The sequence below is a fragment of the Pleurodeles waltl genome, chromosome 11 (genome assembly GCF_031143425.1).
Source record: "Pleurodeles waltl isolate 20211129_DDA chromosome 11, aPleWal1.hap1.20221129, whole genome shotgun sequence".
Classification (NCBI taxonomy): Eukaryota; Metazoa; Chordata; class Amphibia; order Caudata; family Salamandridae; genus Pleurodeles; species Pleurodeles waltl.
The window spans coordinates 138,915,237-138,940,485 of record NC_090450.1 but is presented as its reverse complement, the minus strand read 5'-3'; the positions used below and the strand labels follow the sequence as shown (position 1 = coordinate 138,940,485).

The window sequence follows — 25,249 nt, the reverse complement described above, 5'->3', positions numbered from 1 at the left end:
CGGCGGCCAGGCTTCTTTGCCAACTTCCCAGAATCACTCCTACTTCTGGTGCACTTCGTGAACTTCATTGGCTAAGAATTGAGAATTGTATCAAATTTAAAGCCCTATGCTACATGCATAAAATTAATACGGGCCTAGCTCCTAGCTACCTTAATATCCTGGTCCAACAATACCGGCCCTCTCGTTTACTTCGATCCTCTAATCAACTAAAATTCCAGGTGCCCAAATTCAGACGTGCCAAAATGGGGGGACGCTCTTTTGCTTTCCTAGCTCCCTCTCTCTGGAATTCTCTTCCCTCTTACTTGCGTCATGAAAGGGTGTTCATTAGATTTCGAAAAGAGCTTAAGACATGGCTCTTTAACCAGTAATTGCCTAAGTTGCTCGCCTGAGCCTGCCTTTGTCTTGCATTGTCTTTAGCGCCGGGAAACCTTCGGGTAGCTGTGCGCTATATAAAATCAATAAATAAATAAAAATAAATATATATATATATATATATATATATTTTTTATTTTATTTTTAAAGCCTTCAAATTCACTGAAAAATCCAAAAATAAAATTACATTATAGTTAGAGTAATAAAAATTAGTTTTCAATTTAAAGAAAAACCTTAGAAATTCACTGAAAAACCAAAGGTTAAAGTAATTTTATAGTTAGGTGAATTTGTTAAAGTTGTGAACTAAATAAAAACACAAAAATTCACCAGTTATAGTTAGCAGTGCTAACTATAAATTGCGCCCCCGCCATGCACTGCTTATGACCTCGCAAATGACGTCACTCATGACATGTTCTGTGTCATCATTGATCACATCTTAAATTACATCATTGATTACATCACTGATAGGACAAAATATAATGTGCACATGGCTACACATAAACATTGGCACTAAAGTGAATGGTACCAAAATCCCGCTAGCACTAGAACATTGATGCAAAATTAACCCTCTAATGCTTACCCCCTTTTGCAGAAATGCTCACTTAACTGCATTATCCCTATATGAGCTGCAAGTAGCATGCCACACACACAGGCAATGTCAAGGCTAATATAGCATTCAATGTGCACAAAACCAACATATTTACAGAATTAACATAAACAGTCAAAATGGAAGTATATACCCTTATCTCTTCATCGGCAACCTTCAGGGTAACCTCAATCAGATGGTACCTGAGCCATTAAAACCAGTATGAGATGCAGAGAATGATAGGTTGAGCCGTATGAAGAAGTACATAACACAAAGGTGCTCCACGAGGAACCATTCACATAAAAAAACAAGAATTGTGTATTCAGTATTTCCAATGCTAAAACTGGCAGTAGTAGTGGATCATTAATCTGTTCTTAAACATTAATCTTTAGTGAAAAGCAGAGAGCCATGAGCATTTGTAATAGTGGGTATAAGTGTTCAGTGCACAACTTGCCTTCTAGGACATAGTTGTTTTATCTGGGTCTTTCCACTTGCAACATGGCTTGTCCAGTATCCTAAATGACATCATTATGCCACAAACCCAAGAAACACACTGAGGAAGAGGCGAAACATAGTTGTGTCATAGATCAACTGTATGTTGATGCTGATGTGTCCTTTGCAGTCATTGAAGACAAAAGAGCATCTATGTGATTTTTGTGTGCAATTGATGGCTTCTATTTGAAGATAATGCTACAGATTTTGTAAAAGTGTCTTGGCCTCATATATCTGCATGGCGTACTACAAGGGATGTGAATGCATTCATAATTCCTCCTGTGACTTACCAAGGAGACTCTGGGCATGGTGTTGTAGCACGGACAACAACTATGCCTTAGTTGACATGGCTTTCATTATGTTGTCTTTCTGAGAGATGAAGTAGTTCGTTACTAGCCATTACACCTTGTTGGTGATGGTCTTGGTGAGTCTAAATCTCTGTAGACATTCCCTGTAGACGTAATAATAGAAGTTCAATTTTCCAGAGTCTGTCTTTTGAGTTGGCTCTCGTGCTTCTCATGACGTCTCACATCAGGAACTGTTGTTGAAGGTTCTCATCTTCTGTCTAGACCATATTGTTTCCCTTCCTGTGTGTATTTGAGTGGATATTTGTCATACTGACATCTCTTTCTCGGTGTTTCTGTGTGTGTCTAATTGTGTGCAGGTGTGCTTGCAGATTCAGCTTAGATAGTGAGATGATGATGAAGGTATATGTATTTACAGGCATAGTCAAAGGGATGAGATAGCCCTCCCAACACTGCTCAGTCAGGCGCATCTATGCAGTTGCGTTGGTGTAGTCAAAATATTGCCAATAGACAGAGCAGTAGTGAACATGGTGAAAGGCAATGATACCATTAGAGATGATTGAAGTGGTAGGTGGTTTCTGAGATCAAAAATTTACTGTTACTGCAGTTGATGTAGTGTTTGTTAAAGGGGTACGTCTTTGATTCTTTCCTAAACTGGGGCAGGGATGTTGTGCCCCGATGGATATTCAGGATGATCCAGATTTTGGCTGCATAAACAGAAAAGGGTTGTAGGATTGTTTTATTTTATGTTTTCTTTGTCTGCAGTCTCATGGCGCCCTGGCTGTGGGTGTGACAAGAACCACAGGAGATGGTGAGCTTGTCAGCTAAATAGGCTTGCAGTGCACCCCTGTCTTGTGACCTCTTTGCAGTACGACGTTTCTGGTTTTCGATTAGTTTACCTCAGCATTCCTTAGCACTGAGAGCATCTCTGAAATGGCATGTGACCTGCAGCAGGGTTCTGCATTTTGGAGACACACACTATCTGGATACGATTCCTTTGTAGGCCTCCTTTAGAAAGCAATTGAAAATCTGGCTCTTCTCCTGTCGGGCATAGGGCACCAGTGCCTGGGTGTGTATCAGTTTTGCTCTCACCGGTCGGCCAGTGTGCAACAATTCCTTCCATTCATTCAAGTGATGCTCTCTTTAATAAGAGTGGTTATGTGTATCTCTCCAGGCTGGTGAATACTGGGAGTGGTGACACCAACTGCAGTAGAGGGGAGAGGACTTTTAACCAGTTGCCTTCGGTGGGAGAGTTGCACACTTGTTTCTGTTCCTTTCTGCTTGTTACTTCCAGTTGGGACCTTCTCTCGATCCATATGGGATATTATTGGCACAGGTATACCCGTCCTATAAGAATGAGCAAAGTTCGCAAATGTAGTGCTTACTGTATCATTTACACTATGCTAAATATGCTGCCTTGGTGGATCGATTGCATTGTCAGCAAGGTCCCGTAATTGTGCTTTTATCTTCGCAGGGCATAGAAACATGCTGAAGTTGCTAAAGACTGTGCAAAGGCTGTATAATCGGCAATGGCTGCCCTGTTTCCTTAATGTGAGGTTCATATTCAGGAAGCAATGACTGAATTCTGGGAATATTTTTGCCTCTTTGAGTTTACAATTGCAACTTTCTTTGACAGTTTGCTGGACTGGACCTATGGTTCTCTTTAAACAGACCCACACAGCTTCATTTTTTCCCTGCATGCAAAGAACAGATGTACAATGTTAAGCATCCAGGCTTGCTGGCACTACCATGATTGCTCACACAAAAGTCACATCCTCAGGGAGATGCCAACAGATTCACTTGGCTTCGATCCCGTGGTATTCATCATTGCAATGCCCCTGGTTGTAATTGATCATCTGTGGTCCAGATATCCCTTGCTGAATGTGTTTTGGTTTCTGCTACAGTGAAGTACGTTTTCCCCCCTTGTTATGCCTTGATTTCTGCACAGGCAATGCTTAGCAGGTCGCCTTTGTATCCTGAGTTAACACTGCTTAGAATTACATACGTTCGGAGCTAGCACTGTTTAGTAGTCTCTTGTTTCCTGCTTTTTACTTTTGATCCATGTTTTTCTATTGTGCACTTAATTGGCAGACAGGTGGGTGCTGTCTGTTACCATCTGAAATCCTCTGTACACTTTAACCTGTGCCTCTGGTCACAACAAATCATGTAAATGTATCAAAGGGTACATCTGTTACAGGAAGAGTTGATGCACTATAAAGGGCTAGAGAAGAATTTATGAATGTTCATTTCCTTCCTCAAAAATGATTAGCTTGCACATCGAGTGACTAAGGCCTCCTTCTAAAACACCCCAAAAAAACACACTGCCGACGTGATTTGCTCTCACTGTTGCCCCTGCCGTTTAGCAACACGTGTTATGAGCAACGTGGAGATACCCAATCCCGTTAATGTATTTTTATTTCATTTGAGTTTTGCCTGTTAAGCTTTGTGCATTTTTATGTCACTTCGAACAGGGCATGCTAACAATATTTTAGCGTTAGGGAGACTAACCAGATTATTAACAATAATAACGGTTTTACAAAATGGGGTTAAATTCCAGGTAAAAGTAAATCATTTGTGGGCGCTAAACAAGGCAAAAAACAACATAGAAGAAAGTTCAGGAATAGAGAAGGAATGGGTTTCTTCTGAGAAGATGATAATTAGCTTTATAACTACAAAGGTTCGATTTTTATATACCGAATAGAATCAGAAAGTCTAGGAGTGAGTCACAGAAAAGTGGTATATTCTCAAAGGATTGTCTAAAGGTGGAACGCCTAAAATGGACTTTTGGCGAGTGTACGTCGATCATGTAATTCAAGAAAACTAGTAATTAAGGACTTTATTAGATGGTGCAGTTAAGTGCCAGGATTAACTAGTATCGGGCATTTCCTGTGCACCAGTGGTAATAATGATTATTTTATTTACCTGTTTATTTTTAATTGGGAAGTGCTGTTAATCTCGGTATACTAGGGGTGTAGCCAGGAAAATATCCCCCACTTTGAAACAGGTCCCAAATGTAACGAGTGAACCAATTACAAGCATTTCTGTCTTCTTTTGCTATTTCTCCATCTCCTTTCTTCTCCTCCTCTTTCCTTTCTTCATTCCCCTTTCTTTAATCCCTTTTTCTCTTTCTCTTCTCCTGTCCCTCTTATCTTTTCTCATTTTTCCCAGTTATTCTCCACATCCCTATTGGGTCTTTCTTCCAATGTATTTCTCCACTCCTTACTTTTGCTTTATTTGCTTTCTCACGTCCTGCTGCTATTTGCCCCTCACTTATTTTTTTGTTCCATTTTAATAATTTATTTTTTGTCTGTTAGGCACTTATGACGCATCTCTGCCGTGCTAAAGATTTACATTGCTGATTATAAACTTCTTTCTCAGGAGACCTACAAAGTAGGGGAGACCCATAAATAACCTGAAGTTTTTAGTTTGACCTGCTAAATTGCTCATGGGGCCTGGTGACAACTTTCTTGCTTCCCCAAAGCTAGCAGGGCAGGGGCGTATTGCGGCTAGTTGCTTTCACATTAATGGCTGAGATAAATGATTGGTCCTTCACAAAGTCACTATTCTGTGTTAAGAGTATATGTTGAAAAAACGTTCTTGATGAAAGAAGACCTCTCTGGGCTGTGCATATGCTACAGCATAAGGGTGGCAGCGGCTGGCCTCAAGAGACAGGCTAGAAGAGCACAGTGTAATAGAGACTGCGCCCCGTGTTTGGGCAGTGTAGATGGAATATCCCCTCAATCAAAACTTTTGGCAGGGCAAAGGAGGTGTGTACTAAATGTTCTTTGAAACATCAAAGTCTGCTTCAAGTCTGAAGTGGGATGGGAAAAATTTTCAGAACAATGACTCCCTTCTAACCAATTGCGATAGGGGTATACAGAAGAGTGAGGAAGGCAGACTTCAAGCAACAAACTGACTAGCAGGGCAAGAAAAGTGTGGGGAAAGCGTATGTGCTGGATAACAATTCAATGAATGACATTTGAGGACTGTACTCGAAATAAAAGAGACGCAAGTGTGATTCTTGGCCCTGCAACACAGTTTCTGTAGTCCATATTTTTAATGAATACAGCAGAACGCTTAAGGAGCTAGAATGAAGATACCCAAAAAATGTTTATCAAGCCCATTTAAGAAGGAATCAAAACGAATTTTTTATTATGTTTTCACCAAATCAGATTAGACGGTAAACTACTCTAAATACTACAAATTGTTAAGCACTAGTTGCTAAACATTTACTTTCACAGCTGAAGGGTCAAATTTGCTTTTGATATCCTTTGCCCAGAAGTGTCATCTCTAGAACAACAACTTTAGTGCAAAATACGTTTGATCAATACAGTCAAGAACGTAATCCTCTCCTCAATTTAAAATGGTCCTGTTTCAGAACAATATTAGTGTTTAATCATTGATGGAATTGAATCGTTCACTCTTAGCCGTTTTTCTGTGGTTTATGGAGGATGCTTCTCTAGATGTAGGGGACTGCAATGTTACTCTACAGTTCAACTCAGGATGCTACAAATAAGTTGTAGACTCTCTGTTTTCTCGATCCTTCGCTTGTGCCACAGCTACGTTGATACACTGCAACCACTCTTCGGCATTCTTCTCATCTTTTGCCTTGAAGATGTAGGACTTCCTGTCAGTGAAGATCTCAAAGGCTCGTGGAAGACTATGATCCCTCCGCTTCTTGACCAGCACTTTCACACTCTGTACCTTGCTCAGTTCAATAGGAGAGTCATCAGGATCACCATTCTGAGGGTAGAGCACAAAAGCACATTTGAGAGTCAAAATATTAACTATGACTAAGTGAAAGGAAGTACCAGCTACTTTAAGGTATATATGAAAACAAATCTCACTGGCTTTTTCCTAGTGATCAAACTACAGTAGCCACCTAAAACAGGGAAGAGAGACCTATGAAGTAATATTACATTTCTAGTACTGCTCAAGAAACTCCAGGATAAGGCACACACAGTATGGATTAAGCGTTTTCTCTTCTATTTAGATTCTTGTTAGCTTTTCAGGGAACACGTTCACGTTTATACAATTCAAAATTAAATTAAATGTTTTGCCAGCTTTCTGAAATTTGTAAGGAAACTTACATTAGGAGACAATTTCAATAGCAGGAACAGATCTAAATATTGTTTTACTTCCTCCTCACCAATGAAAAACATTCTTCATGGATCACAACTAACATTTAAAAGCAAGAAGAGAAGACGTGTGAAACATATCAATACACACTTCAGTTTGATAAATTGTTTCAGATCCGGAAATTAACAGTTCTGTGTCACTGTGCATGATTTATTTAAATAAGTAGTAAAGAACAGAAGAAAATTCAATGCATGAATAGCGCCATTGGAGGACATCAGAAGTCAATAGCCCCTGTTAAATTAGACGCAATACTATATTATGTGTTGCAAATACATCTGTAATTAGTAAAACTGATAGAAGAAGATGTCACATCCTTAAGACTTCAAAGGTGTACTTTGCCTATGCTTTGCCTATGCTGGACACATGAAAGGGGAATGCACCTGTGAAATCTAGAAGGGAAGGCAACATGCAGTGCAAAAGTCCTCAAACAAAATTGAAAGTGCTGGTACAATAGACACTGATGAAGCTCTTCAAGAAATCCCCCTTTAATAAAACTGTTAACTGCAATCAGAACCACCGAACAAACACCAGGAGAAAACTGCTTAAGGGTCAATTGAACCTCCACATTCATACTTCAACCGAGGACATGCATGGGATTAAGCTGGAACCTGACTATGGCATTACATAGACCTTCATTTGGTAGAAAGTGAGCAAATTCTGCCAACAAATGATGGTGATATTAGTACATACATTACATCGGAGAGGGAACGGTGTGTCAACCACTTGGAAGAAGAAGCAGAGGGAAGGCACATCTCATCTGAGACATAGATGCTTTATATGAACAAATTGGAACATTGAGCACATGTTGCAACAAAAAAGAAATCTACCTGCTAATATTTTGCCCTCCATAAAAGGTTTTAACAACAAGATGTCAAGGAAAGACATACTGAAAAAACAATGCGGACTAAATCAGAGTTCAGAGAAAAGAATAAAGGACCAGATTTAAAGTTTGGTGGATGGGTACTGCACCACAAATGTGATGGCAATCCTGTACATATTACTGCAAGTCCATTACATCTTAAAGCACTTGTAATAAGGAAGAGGGAGTATCTGTCACATTTGTGATGGCTACCCGTCAGACAAACTTTAAATTAGCCCAAACTGGACAAGCAGCCATCCACCCCCAACATCGGGCCGCGATGTATTATGTCTGAAGAAGATTACAACGTTAAGACTGAAGAGTACCTCAGAATGCTGGGATCAAGGGAGGAGCGTGATATTGGTTAGTGGGCCCACATTGCGACCCAATGTGAGTCCCTTACATTTGAAGACAAAAGTTAAAGGGTAGGAGTACCAAGACATTTACATGGCTAGAAACCCCATCTTATGTCAGGAAGTCTTGTACAGCAACTTGGCTGCCAAATATCACATAGACCATCCAGACCTTAAGGACATTCTGGTCAGAATGAATGGAATCTGCACTCAGAAAGTGTTGTATGAAGAGCTACAGCTGTTGCATAATACCATCTACAATGAATGAAATAGGAAGAAACCCATCTGGCCTGTAATTGAGTGTTGCTGTCGGTGGTCATGCCTCTGTCCAAGAAGTCAATATTGTGCTAAGAATAGGTGGGAATTTTAATCTATGCCCCAGGGACAAAATAATTTTATGACGGCTATTGAGGCTGTGATGGAGAAATCAAACGTGATTAGATGTCGCTGCCTATATTTCATGCCAAGACTGCGAAATGTGACAATATAATTATTGATCGATTGATCGATTCAAGCTCTAAACAACCCCATCCCCTACCACCCCTACCATCCTGTCAATGTTTTATGGATTAATACAGCTTAGTAGTCATGGTATAGTAACTTGATGAACACTAACAAATGAATGAATGTATGTATACACACAGCTATCAAAGTGGCCCTTTGGGAAAAAAAAAGTAATTCATAAATACATATGGAGCAGACGTAAAAAACGAAATATCTTATTAGAAGGAAAACGGGTACAAGATATCAACAGCATTTCTAAAATGGCCGATAATTCATGTTGAGCTGGAACACTTTATAACAATGTTCCAACATTATTATCATGGCCATCATGGTCATCTTTAGCATTTAATCTGTGTTATGATATTCATGTCATCATTCAGGATCTATATTGAAAACTTGGTTAGGCAGTCATTGCTGCTATATTTAAATGCTGCTTATGGCTGAGCTTGTAAGATTTGTGTAAGACCGTGGCTGTGTCTGCTGTAGAGCCTGTCAGGTCTCTGTGACACGAGCTGTATGTATGCTGACCTAACTTCTAACCAAAGGAATAGCTCTGTGTTGGAAACAGCAGGATGGCGAAGTAAAGTTGATGACAGGTGAAAGAAGAGGATAAACACATGTTTAAAAAAGAATAAGAGGCCAAGGTAAATTAATTATGCAGATTATTTCTATTAATGTTTAATAACATTTTTTGAAAATAGAAGAAAATGCTTTTTTGTCCTAATTATGCATTATTATTAGTAGTAGTAGTTGTAGTAATAACATTAGTTGTATTTTTATTAAGGATACAACAATGAAAATGCCCGTTATTATGGTCATACCCTACTTTTGGTTGGATATTATCGCTGATGTGTGTACTCTAAACCCTGGGATGCTGCTGTACAGCGTCTATGGTATGTCTTCTGTCACCTAAAAATATGTAGAATTGGGTAATCCATGATTAGCATATTCAACGAACTTTAATATTTATAAGTCCCTAGTATATGGTACTTGGTGTACCCAAGGCCGGTAAGTTTAATTTCACTAGTGAATTGAAGCACCTATTGGGCCACCACTAGAGTGGCAATACAAAGCATATCTTCAGGCTTACCTTTGCTGCTTGATTGTGTGGTTTTAAAACTGTAAATTTGACCTGGTAAAATAAACCTTTCCCAACGTAAACCTTGTGTTTGAATACATACATATAAGTCACCCCTAAAGTAGGCCCTAAATGCCCATAAGGCAGGGTGCATGGTATATGAAAAGTAGAATATGTGGACTTAAGTTTGACATGTCTTGGCAGTGAAACTTTCCAAAGTAGGTTTTTACTCCAGCAAGGTTGGCTCTCCCATAGATAAGCATTGGGTCACATCATAATACCTTATAACGCACAACTTAAATTTGGGAATAGCTTGAACCTTCATTCAGGGACTCAAATTAATAGGAATGTAATATTCAATATGATGATAAAGTCGATTTTAAATGATTATCTTGAAAATGCATTTTTTAGAAAGTTGCCTTTTATCTGCCTAAGGCATCTACTAGGCTTTTCATAGATAATCCCCAACAATCACCTGGCAGCCGGCTGGGAGGTGTGAATTGCTCTCAGGAAAGGGAACAAAAGGGCCTGAATGGCAAGAGGTGTAACATGCTTCTGACAGGGTTACATAGGGTGTGTCAACCAACTTTACAAGCTTCAAAGGGAGATTCCTTGTCACAGGGAAATGTAACTCACAACTAGGCCTTCCTCTGCTATTGTCCAAGTAGTCCGAGTGTCACAAATCACAGCTAGGGATGTGGGGGGAAACCTGTCCCAGAATTGGTGGTGCAGGGGGAGTTCCTCATTTCCCTAGACACAATTCATAAGTGTGCTCAGAGCTCTGACCAAGGGAAGAACGCTTCTGCCATGATGGATTTTGGTAGAGTAGGGCACTGTGGGATTTCTTTAGTGTCAAACACTCAAAATATTATGTAAAAGAGGGCAGGGTTTCTCCTGGGAACTTTTGACCTTTTATTATGTGAGACACCCCCACCCACAAGGTAGTGCCAGTTATAAAAGTGGCACCCCTGGCTACCTTATTCAGAACATCTCTGGACATGTGGAAGAGAGAATAAGGACTGCGTCTGTTGTTAAAACTCTCTCCTTTTGTGCTCAGAATGGAAGAGTGGGGTCCAGTTGCTAGTTGGCTAGCCTCCTGTTCAGCTCCAGGAACACAGAAGCTGCAAGAAGCCCAAAACTCTGCTGAGCCCAACTGAACAGTTCTAACTGGATTTTCCCAGGACCTTGCTGGTGGCTTCTGAGAGACTTCTAACATAAAGTAGGGAAAAAGTTCCCAAGGACAACCCTAACCACTTTGACATAATTTATTTGGGGTTTGACCAAGAAGGGTTGTGCTGGACTCTTGGCTGGTGTTAGAGTGTACTCTTTCCCCCCGAGCCTCTCTTGAGATTGTCTACATCTCAACTCGCCAATGACCTCATCCACAGGGAATTTTCTCCAGAAAAATGACTATTTCAGAAGGTAATCTTTGCACTGGGAAAAATCTGGTCCCGTATCCGACCTGTGCTCCATTGCAGTTGACCTTAACGTTTGACTTTGACCTGGTCTATCACTACCAGACACCCATATTTGGCGGTTTTTGCCTTTTGGCACTAGAAACATCGAAAATGTTGAAAAATCATATCTTTGGTTCCCCACATCTAATTTGTATTTAGTATCTATCTGTTCACTACAATTACTCTAGTTTTATAAATTGGAGTGGGATTTTTTAACTGGTTTGATACTGATATATGCTTTCTATATTTCTCCTAAGTTAAGCTTGCCTGCTTTGTGCCTCACCTACCAAAGGATGAACTCAATACAATACACAATAATATACTGGCTATTAATAAAGGACAAACAGGAGCTCCAAAGGAATCTCAGTGCTGTAGAATAGGATATTTGATCAGCAAGGTAACCTGGCTGGGCTATTTAATTAGCTGGAGAGTAGTGACATTTACAGTGATTTCTTGAATTTAAGCAGAGTGGGATGCATTCAAATTCTCAAGGGAATTTGTCCCACATTTGAGTACTTTGAGCATGAAAGCCTCTGTCACCTCGTTCGGAAGGGGTACCTGATTTCAATGTTGACTTATTTTCAGGTTAAACATGCAGATGATTGAGGTGTTTGGAATTGCTTGAAGGCAGTGCATGCTTTTCTTCGGACGGTCGACGTATGAAGAGTTTTTGTGCCTAATCTGTGACTGGAAATATGTATATGAGAAAGAATAAATCTAGGCGTCAATGGTAAAAATGTTTTATGGAAAACTTGTAAGTGTTAAAGACATGATTTTGTAAAAGCATTTTTTTATTTCCTAGCCTATGTTTGATGCCCAGAACCATACTTGCCAACATTTTCAAACTGGGACGGAGGAAATGTAAAACAAAAATCGGGGAAATGTATTTTCCCCACTGGCTTCTATTGAAGCAGAAGCAATTTTAGAAGGGTGATACCTAACATAGTCATTTTTGTCTTAAAAATGTAGGAGTCTCCTGTCTGATTCGGGTCTTTTGTCATGTCTGCAGGAGTGTGCCTTGGTTTCTGATTGTAGAAACAGGGTTGGGGCATTTGCTCATTGAGGGGGGTCATAGTGTCTAGTCTCTGTGACTGATTTTATTGTGTATTTGTAGAAATACATATTTGAATGGACATAATTTACAGAAATTGTGAGTGAACCAAGTACTGATGGCTTCTAAGTTGGAGTTAAACGAGTGATTGGATTTCCTGCCTTGTTCTTAAGGTTTATAATCAGTACTGAGTTATTGACGTAGAAATGAACTGGAGCAGCATTGAGGTCAAAAGTTTCAGATAAAGGTTGAACAGTAGTAGGGACAGAGTTGACTCTTGAGGAATTCTCCAGTGGAGCAGTGTTGATGAAAGGGAAAATGGGACTAATTGTATTAAATAGTATTTTTTGTGTTCTATTAGTGATGAAAGACTGTATCCAATAAAAAAAACTGTACCGTCTATGGCCAAGCATTCGAGCCATCAAAGTAAGATATCATGAACAATAATGTCAAGGCAGTGGGTATATTCAGGAGTATTACTACTCGTGATCTGCTGCTGTTCCAAAAGTCATCTATTCTCAAGGTCATAAATGGTTCACTTATGTTGCCCGCATCATAATGTACACCTGAGTATTATCTAACAGGTTCCTATTTTAATAAATGTTTGGGTTGTGACAACTTTTTTAAAGTTTTCCAAAATTAGGAAGCAAAGATGTGAGGCAGTAATTGGCTGTGACATCGGGATTAGGAGCATTCTTTTCAATATAGGATACACAGTTGCTAATTAGTAATATTGAGGGACGTTTCCACCTCCTGGGCAAACATCAAGAGGAGAATGCAGAGCGTGTACTGGACGCTATGATTTTCTCGCATTCATTGAGCGACACAGATGAAAAGGTTTTAAATAAAAGTCCAAGGAAGGTAGGTGATGATTGGTATTTATACTACACTTGTGTGGGTTGAAAATCAAGGGTCCGTGTTCTCTTATTTTCCTCCTCTTATCATGAAACAAAATGTGGATAAGAAGTTCACTAAATCCTGGGAAGGGGACTGTCTCTGCTAGAGCAGTAGAATTACTCAGGGACTCCATTTTTCTGAATAGTTCTTGCAGAGTTATTTGCTGGAACTATCTTTTGTGAGTAATAGTTTGTCCAGTTTGTCTCACAAATTGATTATATCATTACATCCATCTAGTGAAGTCATATTTATCTGAAGCATTGTTCGTTTTGCACCAAGCTGTTTTGAAGTTTTTCAATATTGTCTTTTCAATTTTAAGAGTTGATGAGAACCAAAGACAGGTATTATTCTTGGTTTTTTTTCTTTGTCTCTAATGGGGCAATCTAGTTTAGAGTTAACACGAGGAGAGAGTTAAGCTTGGCTACTTCGCTAATGATATTTATAGGAGCATCAATAATGTTAAATTGTCCAATCAGCTTCTCAAATTTCTCATTAAACACTTTGGGAGTGGCTGCTTTCCAATTACAAATTGTAATGGAGGACAAAGTAGGTTGTAGGTCTTTGGTGCGTTCAAACCTATTTACAGTTTTAGAAAAAGATCTTGTTGTGGTCAGTCCAGGGTAGTCCAGCTGTCTTTAAGAACTCTGCAATTGAGAGGAGCTAAAAAATACATTTTTGTGTATCCCACAGACTAGTTGTATAAAACCAAATAGTACTGTCTTACTTTCTGCCCAAATGGTAATATCTCCTGATGTTATAATCACTATAAATAACTAAATATGCATAATTAATTTGTCAAGGCAAGTAAAATAATCCAAAGAAACTTTAATGAGGAGCATATATTAAAATACAACCTATTGTAGGCGGGGTTCTTGTTCGATTCTATACTTAAAAGAAGTGTTGCAGTGTCTTTCATTTGAACGATTGCACCATGCTATGTTGAAATTGATGGGGATCAGATCTTCTAAAATTAAATTGCAGTCATTGGAAAGCAATGTTTCAGTTAAAGATAACACTTTGAAATTGTTATTGAAGTTTAGTGTGTTAAATAATGCATAGTATTCAACTGCAGATCGTACATTTCACTTCAACTTTTAATTGGCAAAACATGACTTAACTTTCAGAAGGACAGGAGTCTAGAGATTATATTTAGGAAGGACATAGTCGGCCTATAAGTTTCCTTTAAGTACATAGTATGGACAGACAGATGCCAACAAGAGTTCATTAGAGTATGTCAGAGTTCCAGAGTCTGCAGTCTAAGGCACGGAGTGGCTGGCCACTGGTCACGTCAGGGGCATTCAGGCACAGAAGACTCGTCTTACTCATGCCTTAGTTTTGCTTTCTTGAGGGCAACTCCCAAGGTTTCCTGAAAGGCACTCTTGCTTGGCACACCATGAACGTGTTCGAATACTTTATTTATGTCCCTTCAGTACTGCCTGCCATACCACTGATTTTCTATCCAGTTTATTTGAGAATTGTTCGGTAAATATCCATTTTTTTCAACATTTTATTGAGCTGTAGAAGTTCCTCAAACCTTCAATGAGGGATTTTAGCGCTCTCAATTATATGGTAAAAATCATGGTGGCAGTTTAGTTCCTGCTACTTGATAGTTCAGTGTCCTTGTAGACATAATTAACGTGCCTCTCAAGCACATTTCACAAAAAGCTTCTGAACATCTTTGGACTGCTTCAGGCCATGCACTGCGTGTAAGTTTTATTGAGTCCTGCTCCACAGTTTGCATCAGAGAAAAGAGTGGTTGACACATAGCATTATAAGAAGAAATGCTCCACGTGTACCCCAACATATTTCACAAATACAATAACCATAATCAGAGAACAGTATGTACATTCCTACACTGTCACATATTCAACAATTTGGGGGGCTGATTTACAAAATTTTTGCTATATGTAGGTGTAACTCGCTCTTCTTATACTCCTGGCTTTACGGTACAAGTGAAAGTTGTGACTCATTAAGCTTTAATGGAGGCGTATGAAAACCATTTGCTGATATTTTCACTGCTTTGAATAATTGATTATATTATACTTTGCGGGAAAACAAAATTAATTAAACGTAATGAATATTTCAGTAGTTAGATTAATATACCAGTTTCAGCCAACATCTTGACTTGATTTCCATCGTGAGTGTCCCAAAAACAATTTCTTGTCTCAGAAGTCTGACAAAGATTTATTTTAGAACAAACTCACAGCACACTTTTTTTTTTAAACAGCTTAATTTCCGAATTCAAGTGACCCAGCTTAATTTCCTGGGCACTTGAACTGAACAAAGTTTTCAAATGTCAACAGCACAATAATATTTGTGTCGACAACTGGTGAAATGTCTTTAATTCGAAACAAGAAATTCGAAGTCATCAACGGGAATAACCTTGAATCACACAGTGTGGTGTAATGTGTGTATTACATTACAATTGCTGTACTAGAACAGGAAATTGTGTATTTCACACTAATGGGGATGGCTGAATAGGTTTGGAGCCACATGATCTCAACACTATTCAGATCTGAAAACAAAGCTGAAGAAAAAGGAACTAAATGATATTAACTATTATATTTCAAATACAACAATAACACCTTCCTTTGGCTTCTAAGGGTTCACAATACCTTGGGACTGACTTAAAAAGCTGAAGGTCAGATTTTCACTAGCAGCCCACAAGGTGCAGTCCTCTATTTAGTGGGGAATATTCATTATATTCTATGCCACATCTGTCTGAAGATGATATCATGCCTCCACCCTTTGCTGTTTGGGAGCCCAAATGTGAGGACAGACCGTAAGAGTTTCATTCTAAGTATTTAAATGAAAAGAAGAAGAATGTTTTTTCCCCAATGGAGAGGTGCACTTGAATACTGCAGAATAGCACAGATGCTCTGCACGAGAGTCACTCCAGAACGGGTACAACACATAGACATCATTATAGCCTTCTGTGTGTCTGATGTCATAATTTGGGTCATTTGTGTAAGAAATGCATCTGCTATAGTAACGGGCCTCTTGTGTTTTCGAACCCCCAGGGCATCACAGATGCTGGGAACCGAAAGCTGCTGGAAAGCTTTCATCAGCTGTATACACTGCATAAATCCACATGTTCTTAATTTTGATGCAGTCTCTATTAAGGCAGGCATGACATCAAGTTAGGCATTTCACAAACCCTGGGGCAGTAATATTTACACCTATTATATGATTAGTAGTGAAGTATAAGCTTATTGTTGAGATTCACCTATGGAGTGAGGATGGCTGAAAAAGTCTTTTTTTAATGTTCATGGATCAGAAATCTATGCAATCTAAGATGTCAAAATGCCAGCTGACACCCTGCCTCATTGGACTTCCATATGTAAAATTAATAATTAAACACCCTAACTTTACAATGGTACAGAAAATATTATTTCCTTGTAACTACGCAATGGTGGGTGTTTCATCTGAACTGAACAATTTGTCGAATTTACTTCAAATATAATAGTTTTTGACTTGCAGAAGTTTAACTCCAGGTGAACTCCAAGTCATCTAGAAATCTGACTTTGATTCTGTAAAATATTTTGGCTGTCGCATTTTGGTTTTAACTTAGGCCTAGTGTTCAAAGTACCTTGTCTTGTAGAAATGAAATTGGATGGACCTTCAATGGTGATACCCCTATCTATAATTTTCTCAATAATTGTTTCTATAGGGGAACCGCAATACTGTAACAGGATACCACCCACCCTTTATCGAATTGTGTAGGTTGGCTAGGCGAGATGTACAAGTCCTGATCAACTATATCAAAGATGCTAAGAATACTTTTATTTTGCTATTTTTCAATGTTTTCGATTCCCATTAAATTTGAACAAAATGCTTTTTTAAACAGTTTGCCCCCATTTAATAGGATGTTTTTCGCTTGATTTTTACGTTTTTGCCTTTTATCTTTAAATTAATGAGGACGTTGAAGTTCTTAATTTCTTAGTATACTGTGGTATTCAAAACACTTTTAGTGTTGCCTTATAACTCAGCCAAACAATCGACAGTGAGTGAAGATTGTATTGGCTTATCCAGGAACGTGGAGTCGGTTTCTTTCAAGAAATATAGGTGGTGCTGCTCAATATACAGAAGAATGACTTACCTGTACCTGTATATTACATGTAGAAAATTAATTTAAAAAGGATCAATTCACCCTTAGGTCCAGGGAGATTTACTAGGGCAAATCTCTGAAATTCTCATCAGAACTTTTAATAATCAGGGCTTAACTTTTTACACTGCTGGGGGTTCTTACTGAAAATCAATCACTTCAATGCCTTATTTAAGCCAGTGGTTTCCAGTGCTTGGCATCCCGCACTTAATTGTCAACAGCAGCACTTATGACAGTCTGCCACATAGTGGCACTGCTTGTCTAAATTAGAGATAAGCACAACATCCATTGCTTATTAATTTAAAATACACTAAAGTTACTAATACCTGCAAACCAAGCCACTTTTATAGCCTTGGGGAACTGGAATTGTTTGAATTGTCACACTTGCAGTAGTGTGATGGTTAATAGTTGTGTTGGTACTGTTATTGGCAACTTTGGCAGGGGCAAAGGGTGGTGCAAGCTGCAGTGGCCTCATGACGAGGGCCCTAGCACTAACGTTGTTTTACGAACTAAACAATAAAAAAATATATATTAACCTGTCTGATGTTTAAGAAATGTTGAGTGTAACTGAATCCCTAATGATTAGATTGCTTTCACAGTAAATAGGAGGGTATGAGATTCAAAATGATTTGGTTCACTAAGTTAATACTTTGTGATGTTGCTATTAACTGAACAAACCAATTCTTGTTGATATAGAGCAGTTAACAGAGATACTCTAGGTTTAACAGATTGGCTTCTTTTGGATATGTGGGGGTAATGAGCTGCATCCTACACTTGGAGCTTGAAGAGGTTTCTTGACCTGAGAAACCATAAACAACATAGCAATCCCCCTAAACATACAGAACTGCTTTATGTTTAGGATGGAAAACTACCAAGAATCACGTGTGTCCGGGGATTCAAGCACTGGCAGTGCTAAAACTTGTTGGAAACATGTTTTAGTTGTGAGTACTACTAAGTACAGTGACTATATTAACCACAATGTACCCAGAAGCACTAATGCTGATATGCTAGTAGTGTGTTACTGCAAGAAATTGGGTTGGTAGTCCACCGAGCGTAACCCCTGGTCTAGCAGCAGCTACAGTTCTTGTCAGGGTGAGATACAAGCCAACCCTAAATTAACTTGTGTTCAACCCTTTGTTAGCTAGGCACAGAGCAGTCAGGCTTAACTTACAGGCAATATGTTAAGGATTTTGTGCAAAACATGAAACAGTGATAAAGTAAAAACACCAGACAAAAAGGATTCCACACCAAATTAGAAAAATAAAACTGTATTTAATAAATAAAACAAGACCAAAACAACAAAAATCCAATCAATGGAAGCAGAAATATGAACTTTTAAGGATTTTTTGTGAAAATAGCACCAAAAGCACAAAGCGCCAACTGTGGACATCTGGTTGCACGAGACCGGGACAAAGTCACAAGTTCAAGCCAACCACGAAGGAGCTTGGGCTGGCTACAGGGAGCTAGTATGGTCTGCTGAACAAAGTACCTAAAATCCTGGTTTGCTGAGAGTTTCCAGGATCCATGTCAAACATGCGTTGCACAGCCAAAGCAATGTACCATCTCCAAAATGAAACATGGTTATGGTGTGAGGTCCTGCATCATCATCGAGGATCCCGTGGATGAGTGCTTGTGATGTGGTCTGGTGTTGAGGAAACATTGCGCAGTCAAGGCAATGTGTCGGTTCCGAGGAGCTGCTAGGTTGTCATGCAGAGTCCGGCATCGTTGTTAAGGCTGCCGTCAACAAGGGATGTGAGAGCCTGCACCAAGGATGCGCTGCACAGCAGCAGTTCCGAAGAGGCTGCAGAGGCGAAGAAGGTCTTTGTGCCTGGTTCAATCCATGCAGCAGCGGTGATGCATCTATTCTGCTCATGGTTGCGCCACACAGTAGAGGAGATGCAAGATTCACAGAGGCCTCCAGAGCATGTTAGGCCCACTTCCAAGAGTCCAGGACTGGGGTGTCACTGCTTGGCAATGTAGACACAGAGATGGCAAAGTCTAGGTGCTGGGTTTGAGGTTGTTGGAGCCTTCTGACCCTGAGGTTCGAGTCAGGAAACCAGCCAACTAGCCCTTGGAGTCACTCCGGTTGTTCTGGGTTCAACAGATGCAGGTCCAGTCCTTCTCACCCAGGCAAGAGGGCAGCAGGCAGTAGATCAGCACAGCAGGGTAGCCGTCCATCAGAACTGTGGTCCAGCAGAGAGGCAGTCCCTTCAGCAGCACAGCAGTCCTTCCTAGCACAGTATCCACAGGCCCAGATGCGACTAAAGAGTTTGTGTCCGAGTTCCAGTATTTATACCCAGTTGTGCTGCTGATGTTGGAAAACGGACTTGGAGGCAGGCATTTGAAGTGCACAGATGCCTTGTCTTCCTGGCCCTGGCTCCAGACTAAGTACACGGGCTATGCAGCCCTTTGTGTGGTGGCAGGATGCAGCCTACAAGTGTAAGTGGGGCTGGGCCTGGCTCCTCCTTCCCATCCTGCCAGTGATGGCCCATCTAGGCACACTTAAGCTCCCTATTGTGTGTGGCTGGCTGGGAGGAATACACAAAGTCCAACTGCTACCTACACCCAGTCATGTGTCCCAGAGACAGGCTGCAGGCACCAAATGGCTAAGGCAGAAAAATGCAAACTTTCTAAAAGTGGCATTTACAAAACTAATTTAAAATCCAACTTCACCATACGTTAGGATTTTTTTATTACAATTCCAAAGACCCCAAACATGAACTGGTTACGTGCTTTCATTTGAAGATTACAGCTTGTTAAATGTTATAAAGGGCCTGACTTAGAAGTCGGCGGACGGAATATGTGTCACGTTTGTGACGGTGTAGTCAACCTGACGACAGCTAAATCAGGCCCAAAGTAACTTCAATGTCATCCTATGGGAGAGGTATGCCTTGTGGTAGTGAAACACGAATTTAAGAGTTTTTCACTACCAGGATACGTATAACTTAAAAGTATATGTCCAACTTTTTAAATACACTGCACCCTGTCCTCTGGGCTACGTCGGGCCTAACCTAGTAGTGACATATATGTATTAAAAAGGAAAGTTTTGGCGTGGCAAAAAGTTTATTTTGACAGGTTGAAACGGCAGTATGAAACTGCAAATTATTCACATTGTTCACTTTATTCTGGCGCTCCAACAATAGGAGTTTTACCAAAACCCAATCTCAGTTGTGCAATGTAGTGTAATGGCATAATGTGGTCATTTGGCATAACAAACAACACCAAATGCTGGAAATTGAACAAGATTATGCTGGCATAATGGACATTTTGCTCAGGCCTATTTTTTTTACTCAAGCTGGGGAACAACAACAGTCAAGACTCCCCTACAGAAATTGAATGATGCCTTCCTTAGTATACCAGTGAAATGTCTTGATTAACTTTGTTGAATAAGGTCTCAAAGCTCAAGCATTAGAGCTGAGGATGATCTTTGAGCAATTGGCCTCAACTGAAAGATTTTTGCTATTGTGTACCTGATAAAGGCACCAAGGAATGATCATATTTTGAATGTTGCACCACATACATTTCATTGCTCAAAAAATGATATTTTTTATTGGATCATTCGGTAATGTGTAAAGCAGACTTTGGTTATATGCCAGATGGAGTATAGTGATTTAGTTCACTCATCAGTTATGGGGGAGCAGCTACCAGCACCAGTGCTTCCTGGCGGACCATGGTTAATGCAGTTACCTGTAATTATTTGTATTATTAGTACTCAGAAGTAAAACTTGTTTGCCACTGGACATCCCCAGACTTGTGATTTGTGGTAGTTGTATTCATCAGCAGAGAGTAGTCTTTTTAGTTTAGAGTTGTTTGGTAAATGTAATATTTCTTAGGTCAAGTACCTCTCCAAGCTTCAGGTGCAGCTCATATTTCCAGACCAAGGAAACTATTTATAGGAGGTGGGAACTGCTGAACTAGGTCCTTTCTCCTAGTCAGGCCCAAACCTTTTGCTTTACCCTCCTGTTTCCTGAACCCATTCTGGTTTGACTTTTAGGACTCTGCATACTTTACTACTGCTAACTAGTGTCAAAATGCTTGTGCTCTCTCCTTAAAACATAGTAAAAGTGGCTTACAACTAATTGTCATATTTAATTTACTTGTAAGTCCCTAGTAAGGTGGCAATGCATGTGCCTGGGGCCTGTAAATTAAATGCTGCTAGTGGACCTGCAGCTCTGGTTGTGCCACCCACTCAAATAGAACTTTAAACATGTCTCAGGCCTGAGTTTGTGCTCTCCATGACAAACATTCTTACAATACACTGCCTACTAGTATGAATGACATGCGATTCCTACATTTTGTAAAAAATGTGTGTGATGTAAAGTACTCTGACACCCTACACTGTTATGAAGTGAACTAATGAAGTGCATATGAGAGACGGCTTATGTAGAGATGAAAGGCACTGTTGGAGGGTTGTAGTGAGTAAATCGATGAATAAGGTGGTTGGGGTGAGGCAAAAAAGATTGCTGCACTGGGCGACACCAGTGCTAAAACTGGCCCAGTAAAAGATGTATTTCATTGTACAGAATCTGATAAATGTCCTCTTTATTGACTGATCTTCTGATGCTCTTCCTATCATAGGATTTCCTCAAATGTGCGTTATTTGACTCCCTTATAAAATGAATTAAATACATAAAAAGTTACAGAAAGGAAATGCCTCCTTGGCATGGTTACCCCCTAATGTTTTGCCTTTGCTGATGCTAAGTTTTGATTGAAAGTGTGCTGAGACCCTGCTAACCAGGCCCCAGCACCAGTGTTCTTTCCCTAAACTGTACCTTTGCTTCCACAATTGGCACAGCCCTGGCACTCAGATCAGTCCCTTGTACCTGGTACCAAGGGCCCTGATGCCAGGGAAGGTCTCTAAGGGCTGCAGCATGTCTTATGCCATCCTGGGGACGTCTCACTCCGCACATGCACACTGCCTCACAGCTTGTGTGTGCTGGTGGGGAGAAAATGACTAAGTCGACATGGCACTTCCCTCAAAGGGCCATGCCAACCTCACACTGCCTGTGGCATAGGTAAGTCACCCCTCTAAGAGGCCTTACAGCCCTAAGGCAGGGTGCACTATACCACAGGTGAGGGCATATATGCATGAGCACTATGCCCCTACAGTGTCTAAGCAAAACCTTAGACATTGTAAGTGCAGGGTAGCCATAAGAGTACATGGTCTGGGAGTTTGTAAAACACAAACTCCACAGTTCCATAATGGCTACTCTGAAATCTGGGAAGTGTGGTATCAAACTTCTCAGCACAATAAATGCACACTGCTGCCAGTGTGAAATGTATTGTAACATTCACCCAGAGGACATCTTATAGATGCCCCCTGAATACCAATCCGACTTCTAGCATAGGCTGACCAGTTCCTGTCAGCCTGCCATAAACCACACAAGTTGCTTGCCACATGGGGAGAGTGCCTTTGTAACACTGTGGCCAGAAACAAAAGCCTGTACTGGGTGGAGGTGCTTCTCACCTCCCCCTGCAGGAACTGTAACACATGGCGGTGAGCCTCAAAGGCTCACCCCTTTTGTTACAGCGCCCCAGGGCATCCCAGCTAGTGGAGATGCCCGTCCCTCCGGCCACTGCCCCCACTTTTGGCGGCAAGGCTGGAGGAGATAATCAGAAAAACAAGGAGGAGTCACCCACCAGTCAGGACAGCCCCTAAGGTGTCCTGAGCTGAGGTGACCCCTGCCTTTAGAAATCCTCCATCGTAGTTTTGGAGGATTCCCCCAATACGATTAGGGATGTGCCCCCCTCCCCACAGGGAGGAGGCACAAAGAGGGTGTGCCACCCTCCAGGACAGTAGCCATTGACTACTGCCCTCCCAGACCTAAACACACCCCTAAATCTAGTATTTAGGGGCATCCCAGAACCCAGGAAATCAGATTCCTGCAACCTGAACCAAAGAAGAAGGACTGCTGACCTACAAGCCTGCAGAGACGACGGAAGACGACAACTGCTTTGGCCCCAGCCCTACCGGCCTGTCTCCTGACTCGAAAATCTGCAACCAGCGACACATCCAACAGTGACCAGCGACCTCTGAAGCCTCAGGGGACTGCCCTGAATCCCAGGACCAAGAACCTCCCGTGAGCAGCGGCTCTGCTCAACAACAAGCAATAAACTTGCAACTTTTCTACAGCTTTATAGACTTCACGTTTCCTGACAGAAGCTTGAGAGTTCCCACTCTGCACCCAACGCCCCCGGCTCCAGATCCAGAGAACAAACACCACAGGGAGGACTCCCCAGCGACTGCGACCTTGTGAGTAGCCCGAGACGACCCCCTAACCCCCACAGCGACGCCTGCAGAGAGAATCCAGAGGCTCCCCCTGACCGCGACTGCCTGTAACAAGGGTCCCGATGCCTGGAACCAGGACCTGAAGGAACCGAACCTCAGTGAAGGAGAGACCCCCAGGTGACCCTCTGCCTAGCCCAGGTGGTGGCTATCCTGAGAAGCCCCCCCTTTGCCAGCCTGCACCGCTAGAGTGACCCCAGGGTCCCTCCATTAAATCCTATCGCAAACCCGACACCTGCTTTGCACACTGCACCCGGCTGCCCCTGTGCCTCTGAGGGTGTGTTTTGTGTGCCTACTTGCGTCCCCCCCAGTGCTCTACAAAACCCGCCTGGTCTGCCCCCCAAGGACGCGGGTACTTGCCTGCTGGCAGACTGGAACCGGAGCACCCCTGTTCTCCACAGGCGCCTATGTGTTTTGGGCACCTTTTGAACTCTGCACCTGACCGGCCCTGAGCTGCTGGTGTGGCAACTTTGGGGTTGCCTTGAACCCTCAACGGTGGGCTGCCTATGCCCAGGAACTGAGACTTGTAAGTGTTTTACTTACCTGACAAACTAACCATTACTTTCCTCCCCCAGGAACTGTTGATTTTAAGTGTTTTACTTACCTGACAAACTACCATTACCTACCTCCCCCAGAAACTGTTGATTTTTGCACTGTGTCCACTTTTAAAATAGCTTATTGCCATTTTAACAAAGACTGTATATGATATTCCTTTTATTCAAAGTTCCTAACTTACCTGTGCGAAGTACCTTGCATTTTATGTGTTTACTTCAAATCTTGAACCTGTGTTTCTTAAAATAAACTAAGAAAATGTATTTTTCTATATAAAAACCCGTTGGCCTTGAGTAAGTCTTTGAGTGTGTGTTCCTCATTTATTGCTTGTGTGTGTACGACAAATGCTTAACAGTACCCTCTGATAAGCCTTCTGCTCGACCACACTACCACAAAATAGCGCATTAGAATTATCTAATTTTGCCACTATCTTACCTCTAAGGGGAACCCTTGGACTCTGTGCACACTATTTCTTACCTTGAAATAGTCTATACGGAGCCAACTTCCTACAGTTACTGAAGGTATATATTATGAGGCCCGCTTCACCAGCATGGACTTTATTATTTCTCGTTAGTTAAAAATAGTACCTATTGATTATTAGTGATCAAGACAAAATGCAGCATTTGTACTTATTTGCGGATGCGCATTTTTACCTGTGACGTTTTCCATTTTTACTCATAAAGTTGGCAAAGTTTACTGACAGAGCTTTTCTATAGAGTGCGAGATGATTTTTAACGCGTTGAGAGATAATGTTCACCAAAATTCAACCCAGGCAAGCTGGAAAAAAATTGGTAGAATTTTAATTTCCAAGTTTACCTGTTTCAGAGCTTTCCTGTGAAGAATGGTAAATTTATGCAGGTTTTTTCTATAGAGATTTGGCATATGTAGAACAGCGGAGAGGTGATCATTTTTATTGCTAATTAAAAACGATATCATATTTGCCATTAGTGATGAGGGTTATCTAAACTATAAGCACTGCTTCAAAGGGGAGAGCAGTAATTTTTTTCCACTAGCAATGCTTTGCTTAGTTCTTAATGTTGCTATTCAGAATGTTTACCAAGTTTTTCCTTTCGCTTTGCCCTGGTGATGATTTTCTTACAAAGTAGCAATGACTAAATACATAATTTTCACTGTAATAAAACCATGCTAAATTAGAAAAAGTATGAAGATTTTTTTTATTACAAGTTTGTGAACTGGCACAAAGTGTAGAACT

At 40.8% G+C, this 25,249-nt stretch overlaps 1 protein-coding gene across 4 annotated transcripts in view; it reads right to left on the bottom strand.

Moving 5' to 3' along the window:
• Window positions 1-5,769: 5,769 nt before the first annotated feature.
• Window positions 5,770-25,249, bottom strand: part of VEPH1 (ventricular zone expressed PH domain containing 1) — a 1,200,547-nt gene continuing 1,181,067 nt past the window's right edge. For 2 of the 4 annotated variants that reach the window (XM_069213280.1, XM_069213281.1), the window contains exon 13: window positions 5,882-6,498. In XM_069213280.1, the coding sequence (XP_069069381.1) occupies window positions 6,262-6,498 (237 nt within the window). In that variant the 3' untranslated portion in view covers window positions 5,882-6,261. Of the gene's footprint in view, window positions 6,499-25,249 lie in introns of all 4 variants that reach the window. The other 2 variants (XM_069213279.1, XM_069213278.1) reach the window with 2 other exon arrangements.